Source organism: Trichomycterus rosablanca, chromosome 8, assembly GCF_030014385.1.
Source record: "Trichomycterus rosablanca isolate fTriRos1 chromosome 8, fTriRos1.hap1, whole genome shotgun sequence".
NCBI classification, from domain to species: domain Eukaryota; kingdom Metazoa; phylum Chordata; class Actinopteri; order Siluriformes; family Trichomycteridae; genus Trichomycterus; species Trichomycterus rosablanca.
Window position 1 is genome coordinate 18,288,292 of NC_085995.1, and position 22,784 is coordinate 18,311,075.

Consider the following 22,784-nt stretch of genomic DNA (forward strand, 5'->3'; position numbering starts at 1 on the left):
ATATGTAATCTGGAGAACCTGTTTCACCATCTTCCAGTTTTATCGCGGGATTTTCAAAGATGGTTAAAGTTTATTTAGTTCCATTTATTATCACCGCAGAGCCTTGTTCACTTTTTCTGACAGACTGTGGAATGTCTTGTGAAAAACTGATAAGTTTTGTCTTTTTGATGATTGAGGAAATGCAGCAATAAAATGAGATCTGCCTAGAGGATTCATGTGCAATTGGTGCTGCGATAGATGAGCCGAGCTGAGCTGGGCAGTAGAGCACGTAGGAAAGTTTTTTTCTCAAAAACAACAGAACCGTTCTCTCCGTGAACAATGGGGCCATTTGGCAGGTGAAGCAAATTGCACGCTGAAAAAGGCATTATCCGAAAACACTCTATCATAAGTCTAAAAGGCAATGACTATACTGCTGTGACATCACTGATGTGCCAAGATTCACCTTTTTAAAGGATTACAAAAGATATAGACAGAAAGGAAGCAGGGATTAGCACGTTGTACAGCTAACAGGTAACCAGCCTGCCCATTCCCTGCCAGCGATAAACAGTAAACAAAAAAGTGATGTTCCTAAAAAATCAAGGCATACTCCTTCTTGGTCCCACAACCTAATGACGGTGTCTTAATGAAAGTATGCACTGAAGGTTTCTGTCTTTCTAGGCAAAGCTGTTTGCCTCTTCGTTCCACTTGTTATACACATCCAATCAGAATGGCTTCCGCAATCTTGGTGTGTGTGTGACAGCTAGTTAAAGCACAATGTCCTTAAGACGCTTGCTACTGGGGGACTCTTTCTCCCGACCATCTTGGAGGAGTGTGTTGATCTCGTGTATGGACGGCTCACTGTCTTTGCCCTCTGGCTGACGGAGCAGACTGTGGTTGGCAATACGTTCTGCATCACGGCATTTTAGCGTGTTGTAACCAGAGGTCTGCTTGGACTGTGGGCTCTTGAGATGAGCCGGTGATGTGATGGGGCTGATGGCCTCTCGCCCGTTTCCAGCCTCACGGATGGCACTGGTGGCTTTAGGGCTGCAGATGCTCATCATCTCACCCATCCGTTTGCCCTTTGGCCCTTCCTCTGGACCATCCTTGCCAAAAGTGGCAAAAGTTCTTTTGGTGGTACCACAGTCCTCATAATGGGGCATGTCAACACCGGTGGCTTCGATAGACAGGGCGATGACATCACGGCCATGCTCTGGTGATTTGACATGTGGCTGAACAGGCACTCGTGGCATCCAGCAGCGGTCTGAGTGGCCCAGAATGCGACATTCCTCCTGGCAGTGAAAGCCTTCTGAGGGATCTGAAAGAGAAAAGAGGGATAATATTATTTTTTTAACTCTGCAGATTGCAACATGATTATGACACTTATGACATTCAGAGGTGGACTTCCTTGTGTCCTATGTATCATTGTCCTGCTGTATTACCCAAGTATGATTAAGCTTTAGGTCACAAACTAGTCAGCAAACATTCTCCTACAAGGTTTTCTGATAGAGAGCAGAATTTAAGTTCCATCAATTATGACAATTTGTTCAGGTCATGAAAGCGCATTGACATTTGAATACATACACCGATCAGGCATAACATTATGACCACTGACAGGTGAAGTGAATAACACTGATTATCTCTTCGTCACAGCACCTGTTAGTGGGTGGACTATATTAAGCAGCAAGTGAACATTTTATCCTCAAAGTTGATGTGTTAGAAGCAGGAAAAATGGGCAAGTGTAAGGATTTGTAGTTTGACAAGGGCCAAATTGTGATGGCTAGACGACTGGGTCAGAGCATCTCCAAAACTGCAGCTCTTGTGGGGTGTTCCTGGTCTGCAGTGGTCAGTATCTATCAAAAGTGGTCCAAGGAAGGAACAGTGTTAAACCGGCAACAGGGTCATGGGCGACCAAGGCTCATTGATGCAAGTGAGGAGCGAAGGCTGACCCGTGTGGTCCGATCTAATAGACAAGCTACTGTAGCTCAAGTTGCTGAAGAAGTTAATGCTGGTTCTGATAGAAAGGTGTCAGAATTCACAGTGCATCACAGTTGCAGGGCTGTTTTGGCAGCAAAAGAGGGACCAACATAATATTAGGAAGGTGATCATAATGTTATGCCTGATCAGTATATTTGTTTATGGCATGTTTTCAGCTGGTGTGTCACACACAGCTTTAGGTTTTGCTGATGCACTCTAAATTCAGTCATACATACAGCTTAAAAATATAAATATATTTAATAAGCATTTTGTAGGCATTTAGCTTAAATATATACATACAGTGTATCACAAAAGTGAGTACACCCCTCACATTTCTGCAGATATTTAAGTATATCTTTTCATGGGACAACACTGACAAAATGACACTTTGACACAATGAAAAGTAGTCTGTGTGCAGCTTATATAACAGTGTAAATTTATTCTTCCCTCAAAATAACTCAATATACAGCCATTAATGTCTAAACCACCGGCAACAAAAGTGAGTACACCCCTAAGAGACTACACCCCTAAATGTCCAAATTGAGCACTGCTTGTCATTTTCCCTCCAAAATGTCATGTAATTTGTTAGTGTTACTAGGTCTCAGGTGTGCATAGGGAGCAGGTGTGTTCAATTTAGTAGTACAGCTCTCACACTCTCTCATACTGGTCACTGAAAGTTCCAACATGGCACCTCATGGCAAAGAACTCTCCGAGGATCTTAAAAGACGAATTGTTGCGCTACATGAAGATGGCCAAGGCTACAAGAAGATTGCCAACACCCTGAAACTGAGCTGCAGCACAGTGGCCAAGATCATCCAGTGTTTTAAAAGAGCAGGGTCCACTCAGAACAGACCTCGCGTTGGTCGTCCAAAGGAGCTGAGTGCACGTGCTCAGCGTCACATCCAACTGCTGTCTTTGAAAGATAGGCGCAGGAGTGCTGTCAGCATTGCTGCAGAGATTGAAAAGGTGGGGGGTCAGCCTGTCAGTGCTCAGACCATACGCCGCACACTACATCAAATTGGTCTGCATGGCTGTCACCCCAGAAGGAAGCCTCTTCTGAAGTCTCTACACAAGAAAGCCCGCAAACAGTTTGCTGAAGACATGTCAACAAAGGACATGGATTACTGGAACCATGTCCTATGGTCTGATGAGACCAAGATTAATTTGTTTGGTTCAGATGGTCTCAAGCATGTGTGGCGGCAATCAGGTGAGGAGTACAAAGATAAGTGTGTCATGCCTACAGTCAAGCATGGTGGTGGGAATGCCATGGTCTGGGGCTGCATGAGTGCAGCAGGTGTTGGGGAGTTACATTTCATTGAGGGACACATGAACTCCAATATGTACTGTGAAATACTGAAGCAGAGCATGATCCCCTCCCTCCGGAAACTGGGTCGCAGGGCAGTGTTCCAGCATGATAATGACCCCAAACACACCTCTAAGACGACCACTGCTTTATTGAAGAGGCTGAGGGTAAAGGTGATGGACTGGCCAAGCATGTCTCCAGACCTAAACCCAACAGAACATCTTTGGGGCATCCTCAAGCGGAAGGTGGAGGAGCGCAAAGTCTCGAATATCCGCCAGCTCCGTGATGTCGTCATGGAGGAGTGGAAAAGCATTCCAGTGGCAACCTGTGAAGCTCTGGTAAACTCCATGCCCAGGAGAGTTAAGGCAGTTCTGGGAAATAATGGTGGCCACACAAAATATTGACACTTCAGGAACTTTCACTAAGGGGTGTACTCACTTTTGTTGCCGGTGGTTTAGACATTAATGGCTGTATATTGAGTTATTTTGAGGGAAGAATAAATTTACACTGTTATATAAGCTGCACACAGACTACTTTTCATTGTGTCAAAGTGTCATTTTGTCAGTGTTGTCCCATGAAAAGATATACTTAAATATCTGCAGAAATGTGAGGGGTGTACTCACTTTTGTGATACACTGTACATTATGTGCATTCATACATGCATGCATACACATTTTTTTTCTCATGTTTAACGACAATTCTATCCTGGTCACAGTCATGGCGGGCTCAGTTTTTCCCTGGAATCACTGGGCGAAATGCAGTAACACACCAAGGACATGATGCCAATCCATAGTGGCGTCTCAACCATCCACCCTTCAGACATAGCCAGTCATATCTCTATAAAGATTCCTGTCTGGCCAATTGTACTTCTGGTGATTCAAACCCTGGAACCCTGGATCCCAGCAGTAATGAGCTAGCATTACATACTACCGTCGCTGTTCGTCTGTCTGTCTATCTATCAAAATGCTTTTAGCACATGGAAAAAAGCTTCTATGTTTACCACAACCAGCTGCCTTATATGTCTTTTTAGTTATTATTGGTCATCTGGACATAATATGCTTTAATGTTTATCTTTATGGATGTATAAATAAATGAATAGGCATGCATAACTAAAGCACTAGTAATTTTTTCCTGTAATGCAGATATGTAATATTGCTTTACATCTTTGAAAATTGATTTACAAGTAAGAAGCCTTCTGAAGCTTCCAAGCAGCACATTGATTTCCATTTACTGTATGTTCTGTAAAACAACAATAAAATATTCATCTAATTAACATTGGTCCTGGTTATTATTACAGTAGACTATCTTTCACATTTCTTTTAAAGTACTCATGTCTAGATCAGTTTAGAGAGGCTTATCTACCTCTTTCCACATATATCCCAAATACAGTGGTACCTTGTAACTTGACATCCCCTAAACTCGAAATATTTGAAACCGACACCCTTCTTGGAGAAATGTGTACCCTTAAACTCGATATTTTCCTTAAATTTTGTCATGTTTAGCCTTAAAAAATGATTTATTTAATTTTAAATTAACAATAAACAGCCACTTTGTATTGCGTTTGGCTTAAGCGGTGCGGTGAAACTTCATCAAAGTGCGCATATGAGATGAATCTGTATTATAGCTGGGGGTTCTGAGATATTGTGAGAATCAGCTTTTTCGTAAAAAAGAGGAGGCTTAACGTGGATTCATGTACTAAAAGAATGACACAGAAACACTACACTTAATTATTACTGCTCAAAAGTTCTCTCCACTAATGAAATTATTTGCTCGTTGTTTTAGTACAATAAGTCCATATAAAAACACTGAAATGCAATTGAAAAGTAAAAATCAATATAAAAATACTACAAAACCTGCACTTTAGTTTTACTTCTTTATTGTTTCCTTATGCTTCTTAATGTGGAGATTTTGGAATACTGTAATACATCCGTTTAGTAAAGGCGCATTCACAAGCGGTGCACAAACGGTGAAAAAAGTTTGTCACTACTCATGTGAATGCGCCTTTACTGCACGGAATATGGTATTAAGAAGCGTAAGGAAGCAAAGAAGTAAAGGTTTTATATTGATTTTTAACTGTTTTTCAATTATATTTTTTATATTATACTTGTGTTATTTTCAATGTATAAGTGTCAAAAATAGCCCCATTATTTTACATTAGCCTAAAATATATGCAGTTCCATGGGACCATGGAATGCATTAACAGGCTTTCCATACATCTTTATGGGAAAAATACCTTGAAACTCAACGCCTTTTAAACTCAACGCCACTCCCAGAAGCAATTACCGTCGAGTTTCAAGGTATCATGGTAGATCAAATGCAGAAATAGATTTAAAAAAAAGTAACAAAAGGTAAGGATTTAACCTGGTTCACTGGATCTGGTTGGAACCAATACTACCTGATGGACCATGCCACCCACATTTCATAGTTTTTGTTAAGCAGAACTGCAAAAATTGCCTCAACATAGCACAAAATGACATAAAACTCTGTAAAAGTTAAAGCTGATTTGAAATCAGCTTGACAGATAAGCCAACCTTTTTTCTCACAGTTTGGAATTTAGAAATCTCATGATTTGGCCTAGAAATCAATAATTAGTCACTGAATGCCTACTTTCCAGGGAAGTGATTGGAAAGGCTGCCTTTTAAATGTGTTTAAAATAAATTAATTTATAAATGTTGTGATTGCTTGTGGTCATTTAAGCGATTCAAAAGTCACTCGTGACCATGGGCTTGAATGAATTTTTCGTAGGCAAAAGTCAATGTTATCACCATGGCAACACTGGCAAACATTGGACATTGACTGGCTTGCACAACTGCAATAGCTCAAAATCTCTTCCAAAGACCTTCGATAGGTCTTTTCTTGATACATTTAACTCTCATTGCGGCACAGATCTGTCTACATCCTGTAGCTAAATACATGGCAATTAAAAAACCCCAAAATAACGTGTACCTCATGAATGATGAAAGCATCAAAATCCCATTTTAAATTTCATTCATTTACAGTAGGAAGGATACGCTTGTGTCTTGTAGCATTTTGTCTTCCACAGACCTTTGAAAGGGTCTCCCATGGAGCAGTTTAGCTGGAAATGACTTCATTTTGAAAAGTATTAACATCCTGCCACGGCTTTATCCTCAAATCATCCTCAAATCACAGCTGTTTCTCTCAAAGGTCTGAACTAACCCAATGACAAATGGCAAAATAAGACGGCAGCATGCCGATCACTGACAAAACAATAATCTTCATGTTTCTTTATGCCACGTAAAAGATAACATAATTAAAGCAATTAAATGCTCAATACAGCTAAACTTTAAGCAAAGCCAGATAGAGAGCTGCACATTAAAAAAGACCCAGAACCCTCCTCCCCTTTCTGACTTCAGCCCAGCACTCACCATTGTTGATGAAAGTAAGATTACAATTACAAAAACAGATTTAAAAGTACAACCGCATCAGCATTTCTGTGTCTTATCCACTCATACCAGCACAACACACACTAACACACCACCACCATATCATTGTCCCTGCAGTGCTGAGAATGATTCACCACCTAAATAATACCTGCTCTGTGGTGGTCCTGTGGTGGTCCTGACCATTGAAGAACAGGTTGAAAGCAGGCTAAAACATTATGTAGAGAAATAGATGGACTACAGTCAGTAATTGTAAAAAGGCAAAGTGCTCCAATATGGTAAGTGAAGCTGATAAAATGGACAGTGAGTGTAGAAATAATGAGATGGTTTTAATGTTATGACTGATCAGTGTATGTGGTGCATGATGAAGAGGATAATCAGACAATAGCAATTACGGACTGTTGAGCAGCTCAAGTCCGATATTAAGTAATAACGGGGCAAAAATTGATCAGTGAAAACTTTGGAAATGAAAAAATTATAGATTCTTCTTTTTATTGCATTTTATAAAGTGTCTCAACTTTTTTGTTAATGTGGTTTGTACAGTTCAGAGCTGTATGTCAGTGGAAACATGTCCTATCTAGGTCTTAATGCTTAATTATTACAACCATTGTTTTTGAGTGGGAGGCAAATCTGGCATCATTTTCTATTGTTCTAGAAATAAAGCTGACCTACAAAAAAGCCAAATGTTACTATTTATTTCTGAGCTGAGAAGATGTCCTGCATTCTCCTGAAATTATCATTCTATACAATTACAAAGACATGAATTATGTGTCAGTTGCATAATAAGACCTGATATTATATATTTTCTCAGATTGAAGTTACCTGCAATAACATCAATTTACTTTAGCAAGGGGGAAATCAGAAAACCTGTTTGCTGTCTGTTCAGGCCCATCTTGTTGATTTATGGCCAGCCAAAAAAAACCTTGGGGGATCCACTGAGCCCTGCCATGATCATAAAATAATGTGTCAGGACCTAGGGCCAGAGCAACTCAAAAGTAAAAAAAAACATAACAAATAGAGACCTGCTCTCGCTTGCTTCACCCATAATGGTGCCTTGGAGATGGTGTTTTGATGGTGATTGTTTTTTGTCGTAATAAATGTGTCTAAATAAAAGAAATCAGTGGGAGGTTGGATCTAGAACACAAGTGGAGGTAGTAGTTTTCTTTATTTGAACGAGATTTTTAAAAAATTCATCTTGTTTGGCAGCTAATGTTTGTGCTCAGAGAACATGTTTGGTCTCTCTAAAAAACTGAGATGAGAGTTGGGGAAAAGGTCAGCCATGGGAAAAAGCCAGGCATCCTGGACATTTCAGTCTTTGTCATAACATTATGACCACCTTCCTAATATAGTGTTGGTCCCCCTTTTGCTGCCACATACACAACAAACTGCAATGCTCTGGTTATTCTGACACCTTTCTATCAGAACCAGCATTAACTTCTACAGCAATCTGAGCTACAATAGCTCGTCTGTTGGATCAGATCACACATACCAGCCTTCGCTCTCCACGTGCATAAATGAGCCTTGGCCGGCCATGACCCTGTCACTGGTTTACCACTGTTTCTTCATTGGACCACTTTTGATAGATACTGACCACTGCAGACCGGAAACACCTCACAAGAGCTGCAGTTTTGGAGATGCTCTGACCCAGTCGTCTAGCCATCACAATTTGGCCTCGTCAAACTCACTCTACTTTCACTTGCCCATTTTTCCTGCTTCTAACACATTAACTTTGAGGATAAAATGTTCACTTGCTGCCTAATATATCCCACCCACTAACAGAAGCCGTGATGAAGATTTAATCAGTGTTATTCACTTCACCTGTGGTCATAATGTTACACCCTGTTCCCCTTCCATAAAAGTGGTTTCTTGGCTGCTACTTTTCCAAAACAACCATTCCTTATCAAACTTCTTTGGACCGTAGTAGTGACCCTTGGCATAGCAATGAAGCTGCCAGATACTTCTGTCTCTCAAAGAAGAAACTTCTCATGAGATTTTGAAGGTTTTCTTGGCATTCCAGTCCTTTTTGTCCTTGACTTCTCCTGATTCTTCAAGTGTCTTTATAACAGCTTGAATACCACATCTTGAGTGATAAATACCACATCTTGAGTTTGTTTGCTGAAGTGTAGCCTTGCTGATGCACAGTTATGATTTTGTCTTTCAAATTGTGTAATCTTTGGCATTCTGAATGTAATGATGCGAGTGAAAGTTGGTCTTATACATATTAGCAGGCTTTCAATTAAATGAACTTGTACAACGTGTATGAAATGTGTTTTTGCACAACCCTGGTGTAATAGACATTTTTACAGCAATCATTTTGACATAAAATAGTAGGACAAATACAATGACATTAATTAGTTCCATTCCATTTAGGTTTAAGAGAGCCAGGTTACTGCTATTGCTCAAGTGTAAGTGAAGGTCGCTTCAAATACATGCCACTTTAGCCTATAGAAGCTGTTTTTTGAATATACATATATAAGGACAGTATGGAAAATGTACTTTTATTTCATGTTCTGTCTGGTCAGCGTCATTTCATTTATTACTATACATTAATTCTAGCATTTCAGGCCAACAACCCATTGCAAAAATGTTGGGACGGGGCGATTAAGGTTGAGTAATGAGGTATAAAAACTAAATAATAATATGATTTCAAATGGGTGATGTCAACATGTGACTAGAATCATGATTTGTAAGCTTAGTCTTTGAGGAGCAACGATGAGCAGAGGATCTCCAGTATGTCAACAAATGTGTGAGAAAATTATTGAAATGTTTAAAAACAATGTTCCTCAAAAAGATTCAAATGATCATTTTTCCTCTGTAGTGCATAATCATTAAATTATTCAAGGAATTTAAAGGAATTTAGTGTGTAAGGGGCAAGGATGCAATTTAATTTCTTTCTAATATATTTATATTTTTTAGTGCAAACAAACGACAGATAGTGCAATTTAGATACAATTCAGCACAGAAATAAAAATATATCTAATAAATGGACTTACATGTATTGTAAACAGCAAACAGGGACATACGCAGATTTCTTTTGGTGAATTCCAAAGAGCACGTCCAACTTCCTGCACAGCCTGTTGTGTGTTCTTTAAATACTGCCGGAATGAATAATATTACTATCCTAGACTATACCTGGTCAAAATCAGCACATTTAATCTAGCAGCCGGTGGAGATACTCGTTAAAGAGACTGTATGATTTTTCATCTTTTCATTGGTCATTTTGATATTAGCTTCTATGGACAGACAGAGATTTATACCCACAATCAACACATGTAAAAAAGTGAAAACCGCTAAAAGTGGAGATACGTGTTTTTCATCGGACAGCAATGATATGCATGAGTCCCTCCACAGTAGTGTGTTCTCAATAAATAAATCCAAGCAATGGCTTTTTTTTCCCAAGCCACACCTCAAATTACAACTCAATATTTAAACTCTTATAACCCTCATGTTTTGTTTGGGCCCCCTGAGACCCCAGAGCCTCTTTAACAATTCACAAAATATCCTTAGCCTTTTTAGATCAGATTAATACATCATGACTTTTCCTATTTTTAAGTTAACAATATTTATATTGATATTGTGTTTTAAACACCCCTAATTTATACATTTCTGTTAGATGCCTTAGAGACCTCAGCTAGAATACATGATTACAGGCAATTGATTTTTATATATGTTTAATTTCTGTCTGGTGTTGAGAATACAGTTGACTCTCTCTGTCTCAAACAGACTCTCTTTAACACACACACAACCTTTCATAAATATTCAACCTCTCTCTCTTTTTTCTCTCTCTCTCTGGTTAATTTGATTAATTAGTTTGGTTAATTGGGCGGCACAGTGGCTCGGTGGGTAGCACTGTTGCCTAACAGCAAGAAGATCCTGCGTGGGTTTCCTCTGGGAGCTCTGGTTTCCTCCCACAGTCCAAAGACATGCAGTCAGGTTAATTGGAGACACTGAATTGCCCTATAGGTGAATGGGTGTGTGTGTATGTGTGCGATGGACTGGCGCCCCGTCCAGGGTGATACTGTGTGCCTTGCGCCCATTGCAAAGCTGGGATAGGCAGCCCCCGGCGACCTTATTAAACCTAATGTAACACTGCTGTCTCTAGGACCCCAAAAACAATGCAATATACTGTAAGCAAGTGTTAACAGAACAGGTTATGCAAAGCTGTTAACAAAAGGTTCACATACTTATTTGCCTAGACTGTGAATAATGATTCAATGAAATTGTAGAAATAATTTGTGTATTTCCACCTAGATAAAGAATAAACCACATTTTTTATAAATGTAATTATAGTAATGCAGTTATTCATTTTTCTTGCCATTGTGCTCTAGCTTGTATTGCCAGGAAAAAAAAAAAAAAACATTTAAAAAATATATAAACTTTAGAAACTAAACATGCCATGGCTGATTAATTACACTTGGGGTAAAGGGAAAATAGCGTAAATAAGATTTCCAACAAACTATCGCTCTGAAGCCACTAGCTTTTACGACTCTGTAATGTAAGAAGCCATAATTAAACAGTGGTCTAGGAGATTGTCTAGATTGCAGGGAAAGCAGCTAAGCAGCTATGTGTACATGACTGGGTTGTTCTCGAACCCAATCTCCACTTTAATGCTATCAACTAGAAATCAACCAGAAAGAAGGTCCAAGTGCTGTTGTTGTCCTAGCCATATGATTCAGTTTGTGTGATATAAATCAGCTGCGAGTCCTCCATCCTGAGGGACCGGGAGATGGAGTGTGATGGTCTTGTTCATACAAACAGTGGGGGAGGCGACGTCACTGAGCAACAGTCACAACACTCTACAGCACAACAGCTGCTGTCCCATTACATTTGCCACTCCTTACACATAGCACCCACTTATTTAACTGTTTAATTGCTCCATTTCTTTCCACATACATCTGCTATACTCTCTCTTTCTCCTATCTGTACTTTAGTCTCTATTGCGGATTTAATTATTAAGGATATTATCGGTATACACCGATCAGCCATGACATTATGACCACCTCCTTGTTTCTACACACACTGTCCATTTTATCGGCTCCACTTACCATATTGAAGCACTTTGTAGTTTTACAATTACTAACTGTAGTCCATCTGTTTCTCTGCATGCTGTTCTTCAATGGTCAGGACTCTCCCAGGACCACTACAGAGTAGGTATTATTTGGGTGGTGGGGCATTGTCAGCACTGCAGTGACACTGACATGGTGGTGGTTTGTTAGTGTGTGTTGTACTGGTATGAGAGGATTAGACACACAGCAGTTTTTAAAAACCTCACTGTCACTGCTGGATTGAAAATAGTCCACCAACCAAATATATCCAGCCAACAGCGCCCCCTGGGCAGTGTCCCGTGACCACTGATGAAGGTCTAGAAGATGACCAACTCAAACTGCAGCAATAGATGAACAATCATCTCTGACTTTACATCTACAAGTAGATAGGAGTGTCTAATAGAGTGGACAGTGAGAGGACACAGTATTTAAAAACTCCAGCAGTGCTGCTGTATCTGATCCACTCATACCAGCACAACACACACTAACACACCACCACCATGTCATTGTCACTGCAGTGCTGAGAATGATCCACCACCTAAAGGACCTGTGGTGGTCCTGTGGGGGTCCTGACCATTGAAGAACAGGGTGAAAGCAGGTTAAAAAGGTATGTAGAGAAACAGATGGACTACAATCAGTAATGGTAGAACTACAAAGTGCTTCTATATGGTTAGTGGAGCTGATAAAATGGACAGTGAGTGTAGAAGCAAGGGGGTGGTTTTAATGTTATGGCTGATCGGTGTAAGCCTTTTAACAGCAAATCAAAACTTGTCCTAGTACTAGTACCAGTCAATTTAGCAGGATCAAATCAGTGGATGGCTCGATCAGTCAGTCTTTTTTTATGAAACCACTCTGCAGCTACTGAAAATGTAATAAAAACTGACAGTTTCAACTTATCACAATGCCGGGTAATTTTTTATTCTTGCCCACTGCTCTTGCTTTCGTAAATTAATTTAAAAGCTTCCAGTAAATCCCAACCCTCTCTTCCCCTTTTAACACTGTCTCTGTTTGTCTCTGTCTGGTGCTGGTTAAAGAATGAATTAGTAAAGTGGTATTGACATACAATACAGACGCTTTTAAATGGCTACAAACCGTACCTGTTTGACAACTGTTGAACTCTTGTAAGGAAATGCTGTGATTCTTTTCTATACTTGATCATGAAAATTTTAGACAATAGTTGCTGTAGCCATAATTTTGAAAATTTGGACTCTGTAGGTGCTATGGCTTCTCTTTAAGTTAATCATTATTAACAATGAAATGCTATAAAACCAAAAAGTAGAAAGAAATTATTTGCAAAGTTTTCACTGATCAACTTCATAGTATTTTGTAAATTTAGAATTTACGTTTCTAGTGTTGCACAACTCAAAAAATTTGGGACAGAGGCAAAATAAGATATTTTATAATATGTAAATTATACAAATTAGAAATTTGCTCCCTAACATTTCTGAATAATACATACAATTACTATTCCGCACACTCGGTGACTATATTCAAATTTTTTTGCAATTCCACGCATTTTTTGCACACAGTTATTTAACATACTGCCTGTTATACAAGCCCTAGACTGTTGTTATATGCAACAAACTGAGATGCACTGTGTATTCTAACACCTTTCTATCAGAACCAGCATTAACTTCTTCAGCAATTTGAGCTACAGTAGCTCGTCTGTTGGATCGGACCACACGGGTCAGCCTTCGATCCCCACGTGCATCAATGTGCCTTGGCCGTCTATGACCCTGTCGTCGGTTTACCACTGTTCTTTCCTTGGACCACTTTTGATAGATACTGACCACTGTAGACTGGGAACACCCTGAAGAGCTGCAGTTTTGGAGATGCTCTGACCCAGTCGTCTAGCCATCACAATCTGTCCCTTGTCAAACTCGCTCAAATCCTCACGCTTGACTGTTTTTCCTGCTTCTAACACATCAACTTTGAGGATAAAATGTTCACTTGCTGCTTAATATATCCCACCCACTAACAGGTGCTGTGATGAAGAGATAATCAGTGTTATTCACTTCACCTGTCAGTGGTCATAATGTTATGCCTGGTCGGTGTATGTTGTATTGGGATTTTAGAGAGACCCATGCTGCCATGTCCATGGTTATTTCAGCAACACCATGCCAGCCATATCCTGCATGTGCTACAACAGTGGGCTTAGGAGACACAGAGTGCATGTTTTTGACTGGCCTGCCTGCAGACCAGATGTTTCCTATTGAAAAGGTATAGTGCATCATGAGAAAGAGAATCAGACAATGGTGATCACGATCTGTTGAGCAGCTGAAGTTTAGTATCAAGTAAGAATGGAGAACTATTCCCTTTAGAAAACTGCAACAATTGGTCTTTTCAGTTCACAAATAATTAAAAGTGTCATTAAAAGGAAAGGTGACGGAACTCGGTGCTAAACATGCCACTGTGTCAACTTTTTTGAGTGTGTTGCAGACATTAATTTCTTTTTTAATGCAGTTTTTCCCTTTATCTCCCAACCTTTAGCGCGTCCAATTTTTACCCAGTTGCGTTATGCTTCCTCTCCCCTGAAGTTGACCCCCACCCAGATTGAGGAGAGCGAGACTGTCACACGCCCCCTTCTGACATGTGTGCAGTAGCCGACTGCATCTTTTCAACTGCGCAAGGCGCGTTCATATGTGGATCAGCTTTGTGTACGGAGAGCCACACCCTGATCAGCATTATTCATCGACTCTGTGCAGATGCCATCAACCAGCCAGCAGAGGTCGTAACCCTATGAACAACAGCCAATCATTGTTCATGTAGCCACCCAACCCAGCCGGATGGCAGAGCTGAAATTCGATACTATGTATTCCAGCTCTGGTGTGCTAGCGTGTTTTACCACTGCACCGCCTGAGCGGCTACAGACATCAATTTCTACATTTGTTGGTATTTACAAAATACAATAAAAGTGACCACTGAAAACTTTAGAAATCTTTCTGCTTTTGTCAATTAAATAAATATTCAAGAGAATTAACACATCACAGATTCTTCTTTTTACAGCAGTTTACAAATGTCCCAATAAATGGGATTTATATTTATGAATATGCAGTTGAGAAACAACCAGTGTCCTCCAGCTATCTAATAACAGCAGAGTGGCTAGCTAACTTTTAATTACAATGTTAGCACAAGTTGGTTGCATATAGTTAGAACAGATCCCAAATTTAAAGCATTTTAAATATGTTTACCTATAGAGGTTACGATTATAAAGTATTTACCACAGAAGTATAAATACCATCTGTGCAGACAATATGTTTTTCCTTCTACTTACTGCTAATTGCCATGTAAAACAGATCCATGCAGGGATACAGATATGTTCTCTCTTCTTCAGATTTTTGATAAATGGTGCTGTTATTAGGGTTGCTGCGATTGGTCGACCTAATCGATGACGTCGATGCATTTTTAGTGTATTTCAAATTGATAAATCGTTTTTAAAACTATGTTTATAAATAATCCCCTTATAATTTCTACAACGTCTTTATTCATATAACCATTCATATGATTTCCCTCAGCACTACTTGCTGCGTACTACACAGCAGCACTAGCGCGATGTTGCTCATCTATGTTGTTTCATTAAGCTTCTTAATCGCAAGATCTTGGAATACCATTTTTCAGTTTAGGGCACATTAACATGAGAAGCAACATGCACCATGCATTTTTGCTGCGTTTGGCTCGCGATTTTTGCGGTTGACGGGCCGCTCAAGACGCAAAAAGCTTCTCATGTGAATGTGCCGTAACGCTTACCACTTTGTTTATATCGCTTAGAATTTTAAGTAAGTTTTGAGTGAATGTGTAGGTTAGAATCTGGGCTCATTCTGTCATTACTGTATGTTGGACTTAAAGAGACATGCCTACCTCTATTTTATTTCTGCTATAAGTTTAAGCACTTTGCTTTGTGTACGGAATGCCATAAACACATGTTGCACTTTGTTTAATATGGAGCACCTGAGAATTTGATAATATGGACATAAACCCTGTTTACATTTACATTGTGTCATATTATTATGCCATACAGTTTGTTGTTAAAATAAAAGAAGCTTAAATAAGATTCTGAATTATATTTCTTGGAGAAAAATTAATCGTTTAGATTAATCGACTAATCGGTAAAATAGTCTATAGATTAATCAATAGAAAAATTTGTGTCATTAGTGGCAGCCCTAGTGGTTATATGAGCATTGTGGCACTGAACAAAAAAAGATTTACCTGGGAAACACTATGTTTAGATGGTGCTACATTGTGTCAGTTAAGCTCGTCCTCAAAGTTCTGTAGAATATGGACTGACAGATGATGATTACATTAGCACTGGGTCAAGACATCCTATTGAAATCCAGTGAAGTAAAGAAAAAAGGACACTAAAAAATCTGTAGTTATTACGGCTTAAAGAAAATGCAGACACCATTATTTTATGCGGATAGGCACATAAAAAACTATTGCAATAGTACTTAAGCTATTTTTTATGGTAACAACCAGCAATGTATACTCCATGCATGCTGTTTATAAATAATCATTTTTAATTTCTACAACGTTTCTATTCATATAACCGTTCATATGATTTCCCTTAGCACTACTTGATGTGTACTACACAGCAGCACTAGCGCAATGTTGCATGTCTATATTGTTTCATTAAGCTTCTTAATTGTGAGATCTTGGAATACCGTATTTCTTAGCAAGTTCAGTTTAGGGCGCATTCACGTGAGATGCAACATGCGCTGCACACTTTTGTTGCGTTTAAGTTATTTTTGATGGTAACAACCAGCAATGTCTACTCCATGCACACTGAGCCAGACAGGATAACATCTTTCAGCCCTTTTTTTAAGTCTGAGGGATTGGTTGTGGAGGACATTGTAACAAATGATAACTAATTTGCTCAGAAACCCTTGAGTCTACAATGAACAAAGAAGACAAAAGAAGTCAGTAAATTACATCTGTAAGGGGATAAGCTGGGCTTTGGGGGTTAAGGGGAATGGAACAGGGAGTAGTGGTCAACCTAAGGACACAGACTTATTGGCTGATTGCATGCAAAGAATGAAATGAGCAGTGATACGCTCATTGCTCAAGTCTCTCTGCGGGATGAGACAGAGACAGATGTCTTTGTGATTAAATAAATAAACACGATTCAGCTGAGACAACATTAATATATTTGGAGCCAAAAAGGCAAAAATAGGTGTGTGTGTGTGGTGGTGTGTGTGTGTGTGTGTGTGTGTTGGGGGGGGGGGGTCATTTTTATTATAATGCCTTTCAACACAAAGTAATACTCTTTATATTTAAATATAATATGTGATTTTAAATATAATAATATTGTGACAATAGGTGGCTAAGTGGGTAGCACTGTTGCCTCACAGCAAGCTCCTCCCATGTAATTCTGGACTGACCTCACCTTTCTCAGAATCATTCTTACCCCACGAGGTGAGATCTTGCATGGAGCTCCAGAGCGAGGGCGATTGACTGTGATCTTGTATTTCTTCCATTTTCGAATTATCGCATCAACAGTGGTCTCTTTCTCACCAAGCTTCTTGCTGATGGTCTTGTAGCCCATTCCAGCCTTGTGCAGGTCTACAATCTTGTCCCTGACGTCCTTTGATAGCTCTTTGGTCTTGCCCATGGTGGTCGAGAGATTTGAACGGAAGAAACTAATTCTGTTACAGGAGTCTTTTATACAGGGACAGGACTAATTTGTGTGCCTCATGGGCACATAACCGGTCTGTGGGGGTCAGAATTCTTGCTGGTTGGTAGGGGATCAAATACTTATTTCCCTTAATTAAATACAAATTAAATTATAAGTTTTATTTAATGTTTTTTTTCTGGATTTTTTGTTGATATTCTGTCTCTCTCTGTTAAAATAAACCTTCCATAAAAATTATAGACTGTTCAAGTCTTTGTAAGGGGGTAAACTTACAAAATCAGCAGGAGATCAATTACTTATTTTCCTCACTGTAGGTGAATGGGTGTGTGTGTATGTGTGTCTGCCCTGTGGTGGTTAATTGACATTAAGCCTGAGGGGTTATTTAGCTGTTGGGTGGCAAATAGATTTAAAGGGTAACTGGCGGTGGGGTAGTTGAGGTTGGGGGTTGTTTAGCTTTCTGTGTTGCTCTGGTTAAGGGAATGAGGAAGAGAAGTGGGTCCATGCGTGTGTTCTGTGATAGTGGCCTATTGTGAATCTTGCATTCATTATCATTGTGCCATTCATACCCTATGGGAAAAATGTCGAACTCACAGAGCCGTCACATGAAAACCGGAAATTCGATCCTTTCCAAAACCACAAGCACATTATTCCCATATAGGATTTATTTTTGTGTCAAATTTCATGATTATATGACAAAAAATATTAAAAATAACTATACAAGGCAAAGTCTGTGAACAAACCTTTTGTTGGCGTGACAAAGCAGCTATAACAATATAAAAAGTTCAGCCATTCTTACATTGATAATCCAGTAAATACTGTGGATTTATGTTAATCGCTGCTTGACTGCTGAGATATGTGGTTGCTAAGGTGTAGCTAGTATTGGGGTAACTAAGCTGTTGGTGGGTGGTTGCTAAGGTGTTTCAGATGGTTGCTAGGGTGCTGGAAAGTGGTAGCTATGGTGTTCTAGGTGGTTGCTAGGTTGTATGCAAGTATCTGTGTGGGGGAGGGGTGTGAAATCTTTTTGCTATGGAATGTGATTTAGCTCTTATTCTAATGGGGTTGGTTGAGGGGTCATTTGCTGTTGGCCAGTTGAAGCAAAGAGGGTATTTAGCTGTTGGGGTAATTAGGATTGATGTGTAATTGGCTCTGGGGTATCTGAGGAGTTGGGTGAATACAGCTGAGGGGTGATTAGCTGTGAGGTAGTTAAGCCTGAAAGGTCATTTAGTTGTTCTAGTAATTAGGGTTCAGGGATAAATTGCTGTGGGGTAGTTGAGGCTGAGAGGGTATTTAGCTGTTGAGGTAATTTGGGGATGAAGTTTATATGCTGTGGGGCAGTTGAGGCCGAGGGGATATTAAGCTGTTCGAGTAAACACAGTTGAAGGGTGATTAGCTGTGGGTTAGTTAAGCCTGAGGGGTTATTTAGTCTTTTGAGTGAATATGGTTGAGGGGTAATTGGCTGTGGGGTAGTTAAGCCTGAGGGGTTATTTAGCTGCAGGGGTAAAAAGGGTTAAGGGATAAATTGCTGTGGGGAAGTTAAGGCTGAGGGCTTACTTATCTGTTGGAGTAATTAGGGTTGATTGGTAATTTGCTGTGGGGTAGTAAAGGTTGCTGAATTATTTAGCTGTTGGAGTAATTCATGGTTAAAGTTAATATGCTGTGGGATAGTTAAGGCTGAGGGGTTACATATCTGTTGGAGTAATTGGGGTTGATTGGTAATTTGTTGTGGGGTAGTAGAGGTTGCTGGGTTATTTAGCTGTTGGAGTAATTCATGGTTAAAGTTAATATGCTGTGGGATAGTTAAGGTTGAGAGGTTATTTAGCTGCTAGGGTAATTAGGGTTGAGGGGTCATTTGCTGTAGGATAGTTAAGGCTAAGAGGTTTTTTAGCTGTTGGGGTAATTTGGGGTTGAAGTTAATATGCTGTGGGATATTAAGGTTAAGGGGTTACTTATCTGTTGGGGTAATTAGGGTTGATTTGTAATTTGCTGTGGGGTAGTAGAGGTTGAGGAGTTTTTTAGCTATTCGGATAATCAGAGTTGAGTGGTGATTGGCTCTGGGGTAGTTGAGGTTGAAGCGTTATTTAGCTGTTGGGGTTAATTGGCAGTGGGGTCGCTTAGTTCTGCTTTAGGGAATAATATATATATATATATATATATATATATATATACGGTATATATATACGGTATATACTGTATATATATACAGTATATATATACATACCACCTCCATGTTTCTTCACTCACTGTCTATTTTATCAGCTCCACTTACCATATAGAAGCACTTTGTAGTTCTACAATTACTGACTGTAGTTCATCTGTTTCTCTGCATGCTTTTTTAGCCCGCTTTCACTCTGTTCTTTAATGGTCAGGACCCCCAAAGGACCACCACAGAGTAGGTATTATTTAGATGGTGGATGATTCTCAGCACTGCAGTGACACTGACATGGTGGTGGTGTGTTAGTGTGTGTTGTGCTGGTATGAGTGGATCAGACACAGCAGCACTGTTGGAGTTTTTAAATACCATGTCCACTCACTGTCCACTCTATTAGTCACTCCTACCTAGTTGGTCCAACTTGTAGATGTGAAGTCAGAGACGATCACTCATCTATTACTGCTGTTTGAGTTGGTCATCTTCTAGACCTTCATCAGTGGTCACAGGATGCTGCCCACAGGACTCTGTTGGTTGTATATCTGATGTAGCCAGATTTAACCTTACATGAATAAGATTACCATACTACAAAGCATCATTTGCCTGCCTGTTTCTTTCCACTGCCAGCTCAGAACATGAGGCTGACAGAGAAAAAGGTACTGTAGGAAAACAGTGGTGGCCTGTATCAGTTGCTCCAGACATGATTTGAGACTAATGAAGTTAGTGGGTGGACCAGAATGCCTGATTCTGGCAAGGCAAAGAACGTGGGGCCCGCTGGTGCTCACACACCATGTGGACCTTGCAGCCACGGTTTAGAGTAATTGGATTTCCCTGATGCCTGTGCCCACTCCTGGCCACATACTGGGCTGTGACATTAAACACTTTTATCTGTAGCATGAAAGTAAGACAAAACACTATGTTTGGTGATTTAGGTGTTTGGAACTAAGTTCCACTGCTCAGATTTTTTACTTAGAACCAGACTTAGACCTGGAAAATTAGCATGCTTGACCTGACATGCCTCCCTTTTAATAATTCTATATGTGTGCAAAGATGCCTATTCAATGCAAGACCTAGAAATATTTAAAGACTCACATTTTAGGTGAGCCAGTAAGCTAAATAAAATGATAATGGTGCAAATACAATATGGACGTCAACTGGAAATTTTAAATCACACCATTGTCAGCTGAGCTAAGAAATGTATTCAGATGCCTACCATACCTTTAATAATTTGATTTATTGATTTAATTTAATTTGATAGGCCTTGCCTCACAGCAAGAAGGTCCTGGGTTCAATCCCTAGGCGGGGCGGTCCGGGTCCTTTCTATGCGGAGTTTGCATGTTGCATGTTCTTCCCATGTCTGTGTGTGTGCAAAAAGATGCAGATGGAGACACTGAATTGCCCTATAGGAGAATGGGTGTGTGTGTGTTGTTGTAGGCAGTTGTAGCCTAGCGGTTAAGGTACTGGACTAGTAATCAAAAGGTCACTGGTTCAAGTCCCACCACTGCCAGGTTGCTGCTGTTGGGCCCTTGAGCAAGGCCCTTAACCATCAATTGCTTAAACTTTATACTGTCACAGTCTATTTGGATAAAGGTGTCTGCTAAATGCCGGAAATGTAAATCTAAATGTGAGTCTGCCCTGCGATGGACTGGCACCCCATCCAGGGTGTTACTGTGTGCCTTGCGCCCATTGAAAAGCTGGGACTGGCTCCAGCACCCCCACTGCGACCCTAATTGGATAAGTGGTTAAGAAAGTGAGTGAGTGATTTAATTTGATTTATTTCATAACAACTTACATTTAGAAAGGATGGCATCCAAGCAAATGATGGATAAGGACAATTCTCAGGGGCCTAATAGGGACCCTTGATGTTGCATTCTTATGGACACTTTTGGGACCTGTCAAACACACACTGTGCATTTCAATGCAAACAATGCCTCAGTTAATCATACACACCGATGCTTCATCATCTGTTATGTTTATTAGCTTTAAACTTTTGATAAAATGCATCTCAGCCGATCAGAAATCAAGATTAATTCAGTAATGTCAGTGAAGAACATAAAGAAAAATCCAAATGTCTATTTTTCCTCTACACATAATCAGTCAGTCTAAGTCTTTAAAAGCCTTGGGTGTCAAAAAATCTGGTGTCACTGCAGCTTCAGACAAATAATGCAGCAGCAGGACTCGTTTTATTACTGTGATGTGCATTGTCTGGACCTCCTGCTGTGATGTTTTTGATGTTCAGTCGTGTAAATGATGTGGATCCTTAGGATCCACCCAGTCCACCGCAGTGCCCTTTTTTAATACGGCATTAACACATGAAAGAAAGCTGCATGCTATAAGGCTACCACTTTGCCATCACATGTAATGACTAATCAACCTTATTACACTTTATCTTTTCATTCTTTTTTATTTAGAGCCTGGGAGGCAAGGGCCTAAAAGCATGAAGGTTGAATTGCTACACAGAGGAATTATTTCGTTCAATCAGATTCACTAGATGCCTTAAAACTATAAAGTGAAAGAGGAGCCTCTATGCGCATCCCAGTAGCTAACTTAGAAGGTATTATAGTTCTGTTATAGGGTTACGGATGTAAAAAAACACTGCTGCAGAAAACATTAGCACATAAAGATTTGCTGAATGAGAAGGGGTATTAAGTCGTAAACAGGCTAGATTTATCATCTGCACCCACAGAGGCCAGTGGACACAGGGAGGGGAAAGCTTCTGTTGTCCACAGCAATGACTATACTCCTTTTTCTTTAACCTTTTGTCGATAGATGATAACTCATCCTGACAAACTACATTATTTGAAGCGAGGAAGATATATTTTGGTAGTAAATGGCATTTTAGTCTGTTGAGCTCATCCAGACCACCAGACCATGTTGAGAGATTCTGAAATCGGTATCAGTCGCTGATTAATGTTAGGAGCATCGCACTGAGTCTGTCATTTACAATTCGTGAAATGAGAAGATTTGCCTCGCAGAGTTCCATATTGCCTGTTAGATCTTCGTTAGGACAGATTAATGTGACCTAACATTTTAAATCACAGGGAATATGTATGACAGGATGTGTAAGAAACCAGGGACTGAAGACTGCGAAGTTTAATTTATGGTTGCAGCTATCTCACACAAGAAGGAACTACTATTTCACAGTAACAGATTCAGATGGGTTTGGATCCGAGAGAAGAGACACATGGGGTGTCGAGTTTAACGCAGAAAATGTCACACAGAACAGAAATTGCAAATGCACGAAAGAGAGACATCAGAAAAAAGAGAGCGAGGAAGGATGGGAACTGATAAAAGATGCAAATTTTTCAGT

General features: G+C 39.8%; 1 protein-coding gene across 2 annotated transcripts in view; it reads right to left on the minus strand.

The window, feature by feature from the left end:
* Positions 1 to 318: 318 nt before the first annotated feature.
* pcdh19 (protocadherin 19) overlaps positions 319 to 22,784 on the minus strand; it is a 96,431-nt gene continuing 73,965 nt past the window's right edge. For both annotated transcript variants that reach the window (XM_063000544.1, XM_063000543.1), the window contains exon 5: positions 319 to 1,294. In XM_063000544.1, the coding sequence (XP_062856614.1) occupies positions 744 to 1,294 (551 nt within the window). In that variant the 3' untranslated portion in view covers positions 319 to 743. The remainder of the gene's footprint in view (positions 1,295 to 22,784) is intronic.